The sequence below is a fragment of the Oryctolagus cuniculus genome, chromosome 2 (assembly GCF_051225735.1).
Source record: "Oryctolagus cuniculus isolate XC-2025 breed Fujian yellow rabbit chromosome 2, ASM5122573v1, whole genome shotgun sequence".
NCBI classification, from domain to species: Eukaryota; Metazoa; Chordata; class Mammalia; order Lagomorpha; family Leporidae; genus Oryctolagus; species Oryctolagus cuniculus.
This window is the reverse complement of record NC_142868.1, coordinates 160,588,853-160,605,958: the sequence shown is the minus strand read 5'-3', so window position 1 is coordinate 160,605,958 and position 17,106 is coordinate 160,588,853. Positions and strand designations below refer to the sequence as shown.

At 43.1% G+C, this 17,106-nt stretch overlaps 1 protein-coding gene across 1 annotated transcript in view; it reads left to right on the top strand.

The window, feature by feature from the left end:
- The window catches only part of MSH2 (mutS homolog 2), an 80,790-nt gene that overhangs the window by 27,447 nt on the left and 36,237 nt on the right, over positions 1-17,106 (top strand). Inside the window, exon 7 of the mRNA XM_051839023.3 lies at positions 6,096-6,295. Within this exon, the coding sequence (XP_051694983.1) occupies positions 6,096-6,295 (200 nt within the window). The remainder of the gene's footprint in view (positions 1-6,095; positions 6,296-17,106) is intronic.

Genomic DNA, 17,106 nt, shown 5'->3' with positions numbered 1-17,106 from the left:
TTTATTAAGGTTAACGTAGCAGTCACAGTAAGAAATATTTCCCCGGGGCAGCTGTTTGGTATAGTGGTTTAGTTGCTGCTTGGGTTCACGGCTTGAGTCTGCCTCGTCTGCTTGATCCAGCTTCCTATTAATGTGTGCCCTACGAAAGCAGCAGATGACGGCTCCGGTTCTTGGGTTCCTGGCTCCCACCTAGCCTGGCCCCAGCTGTTGCAGGTATTTGGGTTAGTGAACCAGTAGATGAAAGGACTCCATTTCTGTCCCTTTGTCTCTCTGCCTTTCAGGTGAAATGAAAATAAATAAAAAATAAACATGTCTGCAAATAAGAATATGGTTCCTATAAACTTAGAAATGGTGGTGGCACGTGTGTGATGCAGTGTCCTGCTCCTGCGGTGGTATGCTAGGACCCAGAGACTTCCTTCATGGCTGTATTTTTAATTTGGCCTCAGAGTTGTGCAAGGTCTTTCTAGGCAGTCCACACCTTGAGTGCAGTTTCTTGAAAACAGTGAATAACTTCCAAAGAAGACGCTTTCACTGCACTGCTTTCCCATCCCTGTTTTCTCTTGTAAGTCAAGTTCAGCTTTGTTCTGACGTCTGGGCTGATACATCGTCCCTCTCAGTTTCGTTTGTTTCCTCTCTAGCTGGCACCACAAAGGCAGCTGTTTCTCCAGTGCTTTCATGAAAACCATGGAATTTCTTAATCCGGTGGCCTTCACCATATTGGCCTCTTACTCTGTAGGTTTTTTGGACCCATTGTGCTTTGATGCCATTGACCTTTTGTGGCTACCAGGTGTTTGTGTCGCATGACTCTAGTGACTAAATTTTTTTTACTTTCCTCGAAAGCTTTTAGCTACCTCCTGACTCTTAACAAGTGATTTCTTCTTTAATTTTAGAATCTCCAAGTTATATCTGTATTTTCAGTCCTTTTCTCTCTGGCTTTTTCAGAAGAAATACCACTGATCCAGCTTCCTGCTAATGCGCACTTTAACTTTTCCAGAGCCAGTCATTCCATTTTACCTCTGGTTACAGTTTTCCCCCATTCCTTCTCTGCTTCGGTTTTCTTCCAGTGTGCTCTGTACTTGCTCCCTTTGAGTCTCTGCTGCTGTTCTCCCCAAGTAGTCTCTCCCAAATCCTGTTTCTTAGTTTCTGCTTTGAAAGGTTTTTGGTTTTTTTTATTTGAAACTTGGAGTTAACAGTGAGAGAAAGGGAGAGACAGATCTTAGTTTTCTGCTAGTTCACTCCCCAAATGGCTGCAAGACCAGGGCTGCGACAGGAGCCTGGAACTGCGTTTGAGTCTCCCTCATGGTGCAGGGGCCCAAGCACCTGGGCCATCTTCCACTGCTTTCCCAGGTGCATGAGCAGGAAGCTGGATCAGAAGCAGAGCACTAGGACTTGAGCTGGCACTCATGGGATGCTGGCATTGTAGGCAGTGGCTTAACCTACTGTCTCACAGTTCTGGCCCCTAAATCCTATATCTATAAATCCCAGCTATGTGTAGTATAGGTCAGTTAGACACACCGAATTGAAGTTTCCCAGCTGCATAGGCATTCCTTGCTTTCTTATCTGTGTACTATTTCATTTTGTTTTGCGTGTCAGTTGTTACTCAGCACTGGCTGGAATGGAAATGTGCTCCCTTTCACCAGATTGGTGATTTGAAAGCATCTTCCTCTCTTACGCCTTGCCTGTTTTCTTGTTTTAATTTTTTGTCTTCCTCAGGCCTAGTATGGTAGCTGTTACTCACTGTATCAGATGATTGTTTCAGCTGTATTAACCCAAGTGAGGAACAGATAGAGAATCAAAAACTGGATGCAGTTCTTTAAGTACCAGACATGTTACCTACATGTATGTAGGCTGTCATGGAATTCTAGTCAACTGTTTTTATAATGAGATATCAGGACAGTTGTGATTGTAAAATAACCAAAAGCTTCTTAGCTAATTTTGTAGGAATTTTTGGGATTAACTGACCTTAAAAATTAACTTTATATTCCAGTCATTTGCAGATTAATATTGCATGCAATTGTGCACAGCTGAGTAATTTTATAGAGTAGGATTGGCAGGTGTACTATGTTATGCCAACAGTAATTTTGATAGTTCTAAAATTGTGATTTAGAAGTGAAATTGTCATGGAAACAGCAGAATAATCTTTTTTGTTCTTACTACTTTTAGCCAGAAACATAAACTGATACTGTAATTATTTCTGAATTGGTACACTGAGTAGACTTTTGAAACTAGTAATTTATTAGGCTTTAAAATGATACCTGGACCAAAGACTAAGGAGGCTGTTTATACATTATTTTGTGCTGTGTTTTTAGAAGCTTTTTCACTGCTTATTTTTTCCTTTAATTTTTATTTATTTTACTTATTTGAAAGTCCAAGAGAGGGAGACCCTTCAACAACCACAACGATTAGATCGAGTCAGACCAGAGCCATGCAGCTGGGAACTTACTCAGTCCAGGTCCTCATGTGAGTGACAGGGACCCAGCTACTTGAGCCATCACCTGCTGCCACCTAGAATGTACATTATTAGGAAACTGGAATGATGGAGAGTGGAGCTGAGATATGAACTCGGACTTTTTTTTTAAGACTTACTTATTTGAAAGCGTTACAGAGAGAGAGGGAGAGACCGACATCTTCATCTGCTGGTTTCAACGGCCAGCACTGGGCCAGACTGGAGCCAGGAGCTTCTTCCTGGTCTCTCACTTGGGTGGCTCGGCCCAAGCATATGGGCCATCTTCTGTGCTTTCACAAGCACATTAGCAGGGGACTAGATTGGAAGTGGAACTGGTACTCGAACTGGTGCCCTTGTGGGATGCCAGCCTTGCAGGCTGTGGTTTTACCCTGCTGTTCACAACTCCAGCCCCATGTCACTCCCTCTTTGTGCCTTTCAAATAAATAAATCTTAAAAAAATATTCCCTATGAATTTTTACCATTTACCTGAGAATAGCCTAAGGATATGGGAGTTGCAGGGAAAGAAGAGAAAAAGAAAGATGAAGGGGTTCATGTTTGGCCTGACAGTTAAGACGCCAGTTAAAATGCCCACATCCCACATTGGAATGTCTGTATTTGGTCTGTGATTCTGGCTGCTGACTCCAGCTTCCCAATAAAGCAGACTGTGTGAGCCAGCAGTGATGGCTCAAGAACCGAGTCTCTTGTCACCCAGGTGAGAGACGTAGATTGAATTCTGGGCTCTTGACTTCGGTGAACCGGCAGATAAAGGGTTTGTCTGTGTTTGTATATCTGCTTTAAAAAAAATTTATAAAGATTTATGTATTTGAAGGAGTTACACAGAGAAAGGAAGAGACAGATTTTCCATCTGCTGGTTCACTCCCCAAATAGCCGCAGTGGCAAGACTGGGACAGCCCAAAGCCAGGAGTCAGGAGGTGCTTCCTGGTTTCCCACTTGGATGCAGGGGCCCAAGCCCTTGGGCCATTTTCTGCTTTCTCAGGCACATTAGCAGGGAGTTGGATTGGAAATGGAGCAGCTGGAACATGAACTGGTACCTGTATGGGATGCCAGTGTCACAGGCATTGGCTTTACCTGCTATGCCACAATGTCAGCCCCTCTGCTAAAAATTTTATTAAAAATTTTTTTCACAGAAATGAACTTTTTAAAAAATTTTAATAGTTTTTAAAGAGTTTTTAACTGTGATTTGTAGATACAATTCTCTTTCTTTCTCTCTTTCTCTCTCTCTTTCTTTCTTTCTTTCTACTTGAAAGGTAGAGTTACAAACAGAGAGAAAGGTCTTCCATCTGCTGGTTCACTCCCCAAATGGCCACAACTGTTGGAGTTGGGCCAATCCAAAGCCAGGAGCCAAAGTTTCTTCTGGGTCTCCCGTGAGGGTGCAGGGGCCCAAGCACTTGGGTCATCTTCTACTTTCCCAGGCCATAGCAGAGAGCTGTATCAAGAGAGGAGCAGCTAGGACGAGAACTGGCGCCCATATGGGACGCTGGCACTGCAGGTGGAGGCTTAGCCCACTATGCCACAGTGCTGGCCCCAGAAATAAACTTGTAATCACTTAAAAAGAAAAAAAACCCTGCATAATATATAATAAAAGTAGATATTTCATGAAATCTATTTTAATTATATGAGCCTGTATGTGCTAGTTTTTTTTTTTTTTTTTAAAGATTTATTTATTTACTTGGAAGCCAGAGTTTCTCTGAGAGAGAAGGAGAGGCAGAGAGAGAGAGAGGTCTTCCATCCAGTGGTTCACTCTCCAACTGACTGTGATGACTGCAGCTGTGCTGATCCAAAGCTAGGAGCCAGGAGCTTCTTCCGGGTCTCCTATGCAGGTGCAGGGGCCCAAGGACTTGGGCCATCTTGTACTGCTTTCCCAGGCCCCAGCAGAGAGCTGGATTGGAAGTGGAGCAGCCAGGTCTTGAACTGGCGCCCATATGGGATGCCGGCACTGCAGGCGGTGGCTTTACCCACTACACCACGCACCGGCCCCATATACTAAGTCTTCATGTAAAAACAGCTCTTGCTGTGGGTTACAGTGGGAAGAAAATGAAAAGCCACTGATTTCCAATGAATTGCACAAACAGTATGAGCTACATGTTGTATAGTTGTTAAAACAAGCTGAGATTCATTTACTGACTTTGGGGAGCAATAAAATTATTTCAGTGTTTTAATTAAGAATTTTTGGCTTTGTGCTTTCAAGTTATTTTAGAAAGCATTCTGAAAATTTATAAGACCCTCTGATACAATAAATAATTAAATTTGGTAACATTCTTGAACTGTAATTTTATCAAACATTACTGTTTACATATACAATAATATATCAGAAACAGTGTCCCAGTAATGAATTTTTTCTTTCATTGAAGAAATGTCATCTGGATGAAAATCAAACAAAATTGGATGTGTTTTTGTATTGTGTAACACTGCTAGAGTGCACATTGATTTGTCTATTAATCCAGAAATGCTTGTCTTGGAGTCTCACAGAGCTTTCCACCCCCGAAAGCCTGGGCACGGAACCTTTTTTCTGCTAAGAGCCATTTGGATATTTACAACATCATTCAAAGGCCACATAGAATTATTAGCTTAAAAATTAGCCTGCTGTACATGTATTGAATTTTGTGTGCTGCATGTGGCTGACTCAGCAGGGCCAGACCAAATGACTTTATGGGTCATATAGACTAGGGGCCAGACGTTCCTTGTCCTTTTTCTAAAGAAAGTTAACATCAGGGCTAGCGCTGTGGTGCAGCGGATAAAGCCGCCGCCTGCAGTGCCAGCATCCCATATGGGTGCCAGTTCGAGTCTTGGCTGCCCCACTTCCGATCCATCTCTCTGCTATGGCCTGGGAAAGCTTAGTAGAAGATAGCTCAAGTCCTTTCACCCATGCACCCACATGGGAAGACCTGGAGGACGCTCCTGGCTTCAGATCAGCGCAGCTCAGGCCGTTGCCGTCAATTGGGGAGTGAACCAGTGGACGAAAGACCTCTCTCTTTCTCTCTGCCTCTCCTCTCTCTCTGAAACTCTAACTTTTAAATAGATAAATAAATCTTAAAAAAAAAAAAAAGTTAACACCTCAGAACAGATTAAAGCCTCTTGCATATAATTTTTGAGCTTATTTAGTGGGGACTTACATGGGAACTTTAAAAAGTTTGTGAAAAATGCATGGATTTCAAAAATTGTTGCAGCAACATAAGCTTTTTTTTTTTTTTTTAAAGATTTATTTATTTAGTTGAAAGGCACAGTTATAGAGAAGCAGGGGCAGAGAGAGAGATATCTTTCATCCAATGGTTCACTCCCCAGATGGCCGTAACACCCAAAGCTGTGCCCGTTTGGAGCCAGGAGCTTATTCTCTGTCTCCCATGTTGCTGCAGGGGCCCAAGGACTTGGGCCATCTTCTACTGCTTTCCCAGGCCCCAGCAGAGGGCTGGATTGGAAGTGGAGCAGCCCGGGTTGAACCAGTGCCCATATGGGATGCCAGTACTGCAGGTGGCTGCTTAACCTGCTATGCCACAGCTTTGGCCCCAGCATCGTAAACTTTTAATTCCATTTTTCCATGAATATTTTGAAGTCCCTCATTGTATGTACTTGACAGATTTTAATGTTGTGTTAGAATACTTATAATTCATTCTAATGTAATTTATTTCAGGTTAAATTTAGTGGAAGCTTTTGTAGAGGATGCAGAATTGAGGCAGAGTTTACAAGAAGATTTACTTCGTCGATTCCCAGATCTTAATCGACTTGCCAAGAAATTTCAAAGACAAGCAGCAAACTTGCAAGATTGCTATAGGCTCTATCAGGGTATAAATCAACTCCCAAATGTTATACAGGCTCTGGAAAAATATGAAGGTAAAATATGATTTTGATTTTTATTTTCCTTCATTTTTACAGTATATTTGGTAAATGTATTAGTGCTAGTGACTTCCTCTTACACCCATTATGTTTTTATAGTAGATTTTTATTGCCCTAGGCTTCATCGCAAAACCCAAGAATCTTGAGACAAGTTAGAATTTTGGTTTTTAGAAGTGAATGCTAGGGTAACTGAGTTGATGAGTAATAGGCATATTGCACTAATAGTGACACTTAAATAGGGTTTAATTGCTAAGGAAGACCTAGGACCCCTCATGACAGTGCTTACGCATCTAAAATCGATTATGGGAGAAGATAGGTTTCAGCAGCAGCATAAGGGAGGGATGTGCATTGTAGCCAAAAGACTCTCATAGTCCATTTCCAGAGAGTTCAGATGCAAGTTCCAGTTGTCCTTCCTTTGTGAAGTCTGTGGTGGGGTGCACTTCCTCTTCCAGATCAAGATGTGTGTGCAGAACACCTTGGAAGCAGGAAGCCCAAAATGTAGTCTTGACTGGACTCTTGATATTTTTTGCTGGTCAAGTGGGCATGTTATTGTTTGATAACTAGCCTAGACAACAGAGCCCTCTTGGGATGGGGTTGGAGCTCACTGAGACGAGGCATTAATCACAGTAAAAAATGGAGACAGGCTGAACACACCAACCTGAATATCTTTGGACCCATGATTGCAAAATAGCGTTTTTTAATCAGACTGTTTCCTGCTTTGACCAAGGATCCTTGCCATGAGGGAACCTTGAACAGTAGATTAGTATCAGACCTGATGGAATTAACCCTCACAATGCACTTAGGGGATGAAGTGAAAACTGAGCATCTTACTGCTTTAAGAACTGATGTCAAAGTGAAATTATTAGAATAAAATGAGCAGTCACATAGTTGATTAATAAAATATTATTAAGTAAAATCAGTTTGCTTGACAAGCTTGGCTTTAAACTTTTATATGTTTCTACAACAATTTTAGCAACTATATTATGTCTATGTAAAGCATTTTAATTTTCACATCTGGAAGCATTAAAACATACCTTTTAATATTATGAGAAAGCTCTGTTCTTTTGAAAACACTTAAAAAACTTCAACTTTATGACAGGATACAAAATAAGTATGAACTCAAATCTTATAATTTTTCCCTTTGCCTACTAAATGTAAAAGGTAGCTAAGTGCTTTTCTTCTTAAAGAACTTGTGTTAGAAAAAGTATTTTCATTCTAGTCATCGTTCCTCATTAGTCTTGTTAGATTTAAGAGCTCTTTCATTTACTTCTACCATAGTGAAATAAAATGTTAGATTACTTTTTTTGGAAGGCAGAGTCTCTCTCACACGCATACACACACACATACACAGAGAGAGAATAAGCGAGGGAGAGATCTTATGTCTGCGGGTTGACTCCCCAAATGCCCTCAATAGCTGGGAATGGCGCAGGCCAAAGCCAGGAACTCCATCTAGGTTTCTCATTTGGATGGCAGAGACCTGTGTACTTGGGCCATTATCTGCTGCCTTCTCAAGCACAGTAGCAGGAAGCTGGATTGGAAGCAGAGTAGCCAGGTCTTGAACCAGCACTGTGATAGGGGATGTGGGCATCCCAAACAAAGTCCTAACCTACTGCACTGGAACACCTGACCCAGAAAATGGATCTTTAAATTTCTGTTTCCACTTTGTTTAGCTATGACATAGGCAATTATTTATCATTCATGTGCCTTGATTTTCCCATTCTATAAATAAATGTCTTCTGTTAGGTTTTTCTGATTTCATATCCTTGGTCAGGTTTCAGCAGAATCAAGTGGAAACACAAGTGATTGACAAGTATGAGGGAGAGAATCAGGACCTGGTCATGGATATGTGCTTTTTAAGCAGTTCAGTCTCAACCACCATCAGCTATTTTGAAACTTCTTACACATACACTTCTGTTCCTGAGAAAGTACTGGCTTTAGGAACTGCCCCCCCCCCCCCTTTTTTAAGATTTATTTATTTTGAAATTCAGTGTTATAGACTGAGAAAGAGATCTTCCATCCATTGGTTCACTCCCCAGATGGTTGCAATGACCAGCACTGGGCCAGACTGAAGCCAGGAGCTGGAGGTTTTTCTGGGTCTCCCACGTGGGTGGCAGGGGCTCGAATACTTGGGCTTTCTTTCGCTGCTTTAGTAGTAGGCCATTAGTAGGGAGCTGGGTTGGAATTGGAGCTGCCAGGATATAAACCTGCACCCATGTGGAATGGCGGCGCCTGCTATGCCACAACACTGGCCCCAAGAACTCCCTTAATTTCTTGTCCTAATGTCCCTACTCCGGTCCCTTTACTTTCCTTATCTCCCATTTCTCTTAATCTTGCTACTGCGCTTTACTACTAAGTATTTTTAAATGTTCACATCTATACTTTTTTAAAGATTAGTTTATCTTGAAAGGCAGAGTAAAACATGCACAGAGAAGGAACTTCCTTCTGCTGTTCACTCCCCAAATGCCTCTAATAGCCAGGGTAGGGCCAGGCTGAAGCCAGGAACAAGGAACTCCATCTAGTTCTCCCACTGGGTGGCAGGGGCGATAGCATTTGGGCCATCCTGTTGGCTTTCCCACAAGCATTAGCAGGGAGCTGGATTGGCAGTGGAGCAGCTGGAATTTGAACCAGCACCCATACGGGATTTAAGTGCTGCAGACAGTGGCTTAACCCTCTACACCACAGCGCTGGCCCTAAATTTTTATATTCTAATTTTGTCTTTAAAATTTTGGAAGGCAGAGAGAGATATTCCTCCACTAGTTCACTACCCAAATGTCGGCACAACCAGGGCTGGGCCGGGAGCAGGAACTTCCTCCCAGGGTATGCATCAGCAGGAAGCTATAATCAGAAGCAGAAACTGGGATCTAAACTCACACACTGCAATGTGGGATGTGGCTGTCCCAAGCAATATCCCAACTGCTGTGCCAAATTCTTGTCTCTATTTTTATTTATTTGAGAGACAGACACAGAGAAAGAAATCAAGACCTTGCATCAGATACTCGAAATGGCTGGGATTGGTTCAGGCCAAAGCCAGGAGCCAGGAACGCAGTCTTGGCCTCCTGTGTGAGTGGCAGAGACCCAATTACTTGATACATCACTGCTACCTCTCAGGATCTGCATTAGGCAGAACTGGGGCCAGGAGCCAGAGCAGAGTATGGAGACTGTGTACTCCCACATGGAATGTGGGCATCTTACCACGGGGCTATTGCCTGCCTGAGTGTGACCATCTTGATCTTCCTGAATCTCCTCCATGAGATTGTGTTCAACATTTCTGTGTTCCTGGTTGTCTTATTTTGTGGATTATTCCTCTCTAGACTTAATATTTGTCTTCCCCTTGAGAATTCCCTTTCTGCCTTCTGGACCTGTTTCAATGAATACCAGGGAATTTAATGCTGGGATTCTTTTTAATGAATTAATTTATTTGAAAGGCAGAGAGAGATAGAGGAAGATGTGTGGTAGTTCACTCCCTAGATACCCGCAACAGCCTGGTGATACTGGCCAAAACCAGAAGCCCAGATCTCAATCGAGGTCTCCCATGTGGGTGTCAGGAACCTAAGTACTTGCTACACCTGCTGCCTTCCAAGGTGCATATTATAGATTCAGAGCCAAGACTTGAACCCAGATACCCTGATATAGGATGTGGGTATCCCAAGTGGTGAATTTTTTTTAAAGACTTATTTTATTTATTTGAAAGTCAGAGTTATAGAGAGAAGTAGAGCCAGAGAGAGAGAGAGAGAGAGAGAGAAAGAAAGGTCTTGCATCTGCTGGTTCACTCCCCAAATAACCACAACGGCCAGAGCTGAGCCTATCTGAAGCCAGGAGCTTCTTCCAGGTATCCCACGCAGGTGCAGGGGCCCAAGGACTTGGGCCATCTTCCACTGCTCTCCCAGCAGACAGCTGGATCAGAAGTGGAGCAGCCGGGACTTGAACCGGCGCCCATATGGGTTGCCGGTGCTGCAGGCTGTGGCTTTAACCTGCTGCGCCACAACGCCAGCCCCAATGATGAATTAACTGCTGCAACAAATGCCTACCCCGAAGATGGGATTCTTGAGTGAGTTGCTAGAAACTTGCCAAAATTTTGTGAAAAATTTTGTGTGTATATATCTTTTTTGGGAAAAAGTTATATTTCTATTTTTAAAAAAGATTTGTTTATTCGAAAGGCAGAGTTAGAGAGAGAGAGAGAGAATCTTCCATCTACCCGTTCACTCGTCAAATGGCTTCAATAGCCAAGGCTGGGCCAGGCCAAAGCCAGGATCCAAAAGCTTCCTCCAGGTCTCCCACATGGGTGGCAGCTGTCCAGGGACTTTGGCTATCTTCTGATGCTTTCCCAGGTGCATTAGCAGGGAGCTGGATCAGAAGTGGAGCAGCCAGGACTCAAACTGGCACCTACAGGGGATGCTAGAGCTGCAGGCTGTGGCTTGACCTGCTGCACCACAACACCAGCCCCAGGATGTATTTTCTAGTTTTGAACAGATCCGGTAGTTCCTTGTTATTGCTGGGATACATTCTAAGACCAACAGTGCATTACTTAACCCTGTGTGAGGGTCTTCAAAAAATTCATGGAAAATGTGCATTGTCTTTTAATCCATTTTCCATGTATGTACTTTTTATAGTACCTTTATATACATTGTGTTTTTTTCCCATAAATATATACTTTTGATAGCATTTTATAAATTAGGCACAGTAGGAGATTAATAATAAAGTAGAATATAACAATGCATCTAATAGCCATCTGATAAGAATGTGGTCTTTCAGATTGTCCTTTTGGACTATACTTAACCTTCCTGTGATGGTGTAAGGTGACACAGTGCCTATATACTGAGATGAATGATGTACGTTTTGTGACATCATTAGGCCATTACTGACCTTGTGCTGACACATCTGCTCTGGTAACTCTGGATCATAGAGCCCCCACAATGCTGGTAGTTAAGAATCCTCAGTAGTTATTTTTGCCAAAACCTGTAGAAGAATATTGTAATCAGAAGTTGCTGTGTCTTTTTGTCTTAACTCATCTGTGTTACTGTGAAAGTTAAAAACCTTGGTGATTTTTAATGCAGCATTCTATCTGAGAATCATATTCCATAATTTGAAACTCTTCACTATATTCTATGTTGCTGGTTCTGCCCATTTCTTGGTTTTTGTAGAGGCCCCAACAAGTTCTTCCAGTTCCTCATTGTTAACACTTACTGATGGTTTTGTGTGTTTGCTTCGTCAAGCATGTCAGCAGATCCTTCTTCACCAACTCAACTTGCTGCATGGTTGATTTTCCTGACTTCTCCATTGATCTCAGAGAATTCTTTGAAGACATCCACAACTTCATATGTTGTTCTTTGCAGCCATTTGCAGTTTCTGTTTTTAATTCACTCACGGTAGCTTTGATGATTGTGACTGCATCAGCAGCGTTGAATGATTTTCAGCAGTGCTTTATGTCCAGATTAGGTCTGCATCAGTTGTTATTGGATGCAATCAAATACCAAGTGGTTGCATGTGACCAGAATGACCTAGTAAGGTTGTATTGGGAGTTAAAAATACAAGCTCAGTATTTTCATTTTTCATAGCAAAAATTCAGGAGAGCCAGGTACATTGTTATAATAACATTTTAAATTCCAACACTTCCTCTTGTTACAATTCTTATGCTTTGGATGAAGCATTGGTATAACCACTCCATAAATAAGATGGCTTTCATTAATTTTTTTAAAAGATTTATATATTTATTTGAAAGGCAGAGTTATAGAGAGGCAGAGCACATAGAGAGAGAGAAGTCTTCCATCCACTGGTTCACTCCCCAGATGGCCAATCCGAAGCCAGAAGCTTCTTCTGGATTTCCCACTCGGGTACAGGGGCCCAAGGACCTGGGCCGTCTTCTACTGCTTTTCCAGACCACAGCAGAGAGCTGGATTGGAAGTTGAGCGGCCAGGACTGGAACCAGTGCCCACATGGGATGCCGGCACTGCAGTCAGCAGCTTTAACTGCTGTGCCATAGCGCTGGCCCCATGTTTTCTGATTATATTGCCTAATCATAAGCAGATAATTTTGTACTGTTTTAAGAGCAGGTGTGTTGGGGCCGGCACCATGGCTCACTTGGTTAATCCTTTGCCTGTGGCACCAGCATCCCATATGGGTGCCAGTTCTAGTCCCAGTTGTTCCTCTTCCAGTCCAGCTCTCTCTGTGGCCTGAGAAGGCAGTGGAGGATGGCCCAAGTGCTTGGGCGCCTGCACCGTGTAGGAGACCTGGAAGAAGCACCTGGTTCCTGGCTTGGGATCAGTGTAGCTCTGGCCGTGGCGGCCATTTGTGGGGGTGAACCAATGGAAGGAAGACTTTTCTCTCTGTCTCTCACTGTCTAACTCTATCTGTCAAATAAATAAAAAAAAATAAAAAGGAGTATCCTTTAAAAAAAAAGAGCGGGTGTGTTGTTCATTCCGTACACTGTGCCTTTTATCATACACTATGCAGCAATGCTACACAGTCCAGAGTTACTCTGTCTTCCTATATTTTATGTCCTGGGGCTTCATTTGAACTTTTATGAATGTAGCTTCTATTGGATATGTTCCAGAAAAGCCCAGTTTCATTGCAGTGTCAGTCTTGGCTTTGGAGTGTATCCTTTCACCTTAATCAACTTCTTCAATACTGTCATAAATGTGGCAGCAGCTTCTTTATTGGCATGTGTGGCCTCTCCCGTAATTTTACAGTTTTTCAGTCCACACCTGTTTCTGGATCTGTGTAACCATCCCACACTTGAGGTAAATGGCTTGGTATCCCTCGATTTAGCAGGTCCTTTGCTGGTCTTCATGCAGGCTCAGTACTGCCTGCTGCAGCGTGTCACGGCCATCCAGTGTCCTTACTGTCCGTGTTTTCCACCCACAGATTTGATACCATTTTCATCTTCACCAGGCAGTGACCATGCTCTTTTTGCAGTTTGATGTATGACAGCAAAACTAGCATGGATTTCCTTTCCCTTCTCTACAGTTCACAGATGGAAGACTCATTCTTACTTAATCCTAGCAACCTCAGGATGATTTGTTTTTCTTGTTAAATCAAGTACTTTATTACTTAAAGAAAGCCATTTATTGTTTCTCTCTGGCATATTTGAATGCCGGCATCACTTTCCTTGTGGTTTGGGGCCATTATTAAGTAAAATAATCACTGAGCGTGGTATCACAGAAGTAGATCAGAGCTGAGGTGACTCCAGGTGGATACTGTGAATAGTGTGGGTGTGCCAGACAAAGGGATGATTGAAGTCCCAAGCAGAAAGGAATGAGACAGTGTGAAATTTCCTGATGCTACTGAAGTGATGCACAATCTAAAAAATGAATTGCTCATTTCTATAATTTCTATTTAATATTTTCAGACCACCGTTGAATGTAGATTGAAAAAATAATGGAAAGTGAAACCACAGATAAGGCAGGGATTTACTGTATTGCAAAGCATATTCCCCCTTCTCCCCCTGCCAATAAGAGAGAGAATGTGCTCTGCGCATTCCTTGGGTGATCTTTCTCCTTGGGATAACTATGGAGGTTAGGTATTGGAGTAGAGAGTGGTTTGGTTCTTTTTCTCAACCTTTCTGCATGTGCATGGCCTAATAGAGGGTGGGGGCCAGCATTGTGTTGCCACTTATGATGCCAGCATCCCATATGTGCGCTGGGCTTGAGCCCCGGCTGCTCCACTTCTCATTCTGCTCCCTGTTAATGCACCTGGGAAAGCAGCGGAAGATGGTCTGAGAGGTTGGACCCCTGGATGGAATTTCAGGCTCCTGGCTACAGCCTGCCTGTTGCAGCCATTGGGGAGTGAATCAGTGAATGGAAGATTTCTCTGTCTCTCCCTCTCCCTGTAACTGTCTTTCTAATAAATAAATACATCTTAAAAAAAAAAAAACAACTAAATCATGCATAAAGTTTTTAAAAAATATTAGTATGTATCTTCTGACGTTTCATTTTTTAAAAGATGTTATTTTATTTATTTGAGAGAGTTATAGACAGAGGGAGAGATGGAGAGAAAGGTCTTCCATCCACTGGTTTACTCCTCAAGTGGCCACAACAGCCTGAGCTGGGCTGATCTGAAGACAGGAGACAGGAGCTTTGTCCTGGTCCCCCATGTGGGTGCGGGGACCCAACTGCTTAGGCCATCTTCTGCTTTCCTAAGCCAGAAGCAGAGAGCTGGATCATAGGAGGAGCCTCTGGGCCTTTAACTGGTGCCCATATAGAATTCAGGCACTGCAGGCGGAGGCTTAGCCCACTGTGCCAACATCTTGTAATTTTATCTTTTGATGTGGCTAATGCTATTTTAAGTTATTCCAGAAAAAGCCTTAAGTAATATAAATTCACAAACAGTAGGGGGCAGCAACAGTTTAAAAAACATTTGTGTTGTGATTAAAATTCTCTAAGTCTTCTCATCTAAGAAACAGCTATTTGAAAAGATATACTTGTCCTCTTATTCCTCAGATATTTTAAAAAATCAAAATTCTGGTACAAAATCTAAATTAACAGTGCTATACATCTTTGGTAAATTTGTGATTGTACTTGAAACGGCTTCTCCAGGTATCTAAATTATTTTGTTCTTTTTTATGAATTTTGTAACAGCTGTCTTAATGAGATATGTAAGCCCACCTTCTTCATTTATCCAGTTAGTCACCAGATTCTGTCTACTATACACCTTCAATACCCCATATTTGCTATATTCCCTCCCCTCATTGAACCTGTGATAGTCTTTGTTAGTGCATCTAACAAATTAATTGATATTAATTGCTTCCTGTAACCTACAGAGAAAAGTTCATTTCTTCACATGCCTGGCCTCTGCCTCACTATTGAGCTGGCCTGTATTTCTCATCTGCACCCTATGCCTCAGCACGGTACTCCCAGTCTCCACATATGCTGTGCCCTTTAAGCTTTTGTGCATGTTTTCCTCTGCCTTAAAAGTCCTTTACTCTCTGTGCATGGGGAGGCAGCCTGTCGGGTTTCCCCAACTTGACAATAAACCTTTTCCCTTAAAAAAAAAAAGTCCTTTACTACCTTGTCTATGTGACGGACCCGTACTGAGCTTTGCAAGATTGAGCTCAATTGTCACCGTTCTGTTCTCATGCACAGTGGGAGGTTTCTTTATCTAGTTTTCATAGCACTTGGTGCTTGTCTGGATTGCTTTTTTAATTTTTATTATATTCATTTGAAAGGCAGAGTGACAGAGAGAGAGGCATTGATCTTCCATCTGCTGTTTTACTTCTCCAGTAGCCACAAATGGCCAGGGCTGGGCCAGGCTGAATGTAGGATCCTGGGAGTCTATCCAGAGCTCCCATATGGGCCAGGGCCCATGTACTTGGGCCATGCTCCACTGCTTTCACAGGTGCATTAGTAGAGAGCTACATGGGAATTGAAGCAGCCAGGACTCCCTGCTGTACCACAAACTGACCTCTTTGTGTGTATTTGTATTTATTTTCATCCACTTGAAAAGCAGAGAGGGAGAGAGTGAGCGAGAGCAAGCGAGTGCTTCCATCTGCTGGTTCACTCCTTAAAGGCCTGCAACGTCCAGATCTGGGTCTCTTCACCTGGATGGCAGGAGCCGGAGTAATTGGGCCAGCACTTGGTGCCTCCCACATGCATTAACAGAAAGCTGGATTGGAAGTGTGTGGATTCATCAGGCACTTTGATATGGAATGTGGGTGTCCCAGGTGGCAGCTTAACCTGCTGCACCATAGTGCCTGCCCTGACACTTCACATTTGATGCATTTAAGAAGCTAATGGTGTGATTGTTGAAATCCTTAAGTTTTCTCTTTTCTCTCCCTCCCCTCCCCCCCTTCCTTCCTTTCTGTCTCCTGACCTCTGTCTCTGTCTCTCTCTTACTCGCTTTCTCCTTCCTCGCCCCTTCCCTCCGGTCTGCTGGCTTTTCTCCAGTAAACCCCTTCCCTTACTCCGGTGTCTGGTGTATTTTGAGGCGGCCTTACAGTGTTTAACAGGAGGTGATACTGGAATGAACAAAGCCCTCACCAACCAAGCAGTCAGCCAGTTGATGCTACAGGGATATACTCAGCTCCCCACCCAGGAGACAGTGGCCTGAGACATCGCCCCATGCTGGAAGAGAGTACCTCATTGCCCCATGTCAGCAGGAAGTAGCTCTAAAGACAGATCATCATCTCTCCACCCCTCCTGGACTCTTGCTTTCTATAAAAAACAAAAGAGGGGAATGTTAGTAAAATGGCTCAGTCTATGTGGCACCATCTATGCCTCACTTGCCATCTTAGGTCCTGGCCCTCAGGCTTTGGTCCTGAGCCCATGGCCCAACTACTGCTGTCAGCTCCACCGCCACCTTAATGGGATACACTGCTCCTACTTCCCTGCCTGGCCCCCAGCAAAGGTTTAACAGGACCTGTTCCTGAACGCGTTTGTCTCTCTTGATCTCTCTCTTAGCCTCTTGCCCTCTCCCCACCCCAGCCTGTCAGGCTTCCCCCACCCAACAATAAACCTTTCCTTAAAAAAAAAAAGAAATCCTTAAGTTTTGTGTTTACTGAAGCTGATGACCAGTGACTGATTGCTTCATTAGACTTCCTTCCTTCATAAAATCATTCATTCAGCAAAGAATTTCAGATTGCCGACTTTGTCAAACATTGATCTAAGTGATAGAATGGTGGCTATGACAGATGAGGTCCCTGTTTTGTGGAATTTCTGTAATTCTTAGGAAAAGAGTGCAAGTTGATGCCACCTCACACGGGGCACCAAAATGTTAGGAAAAGAGGCGCAGAACAGAGAGAAGGCAGGTTACAAATCTACAGCCAGACTGAATTAATTCAGAGAAAATAAATCCGCAGAGGTGACCATCTGCCTGCA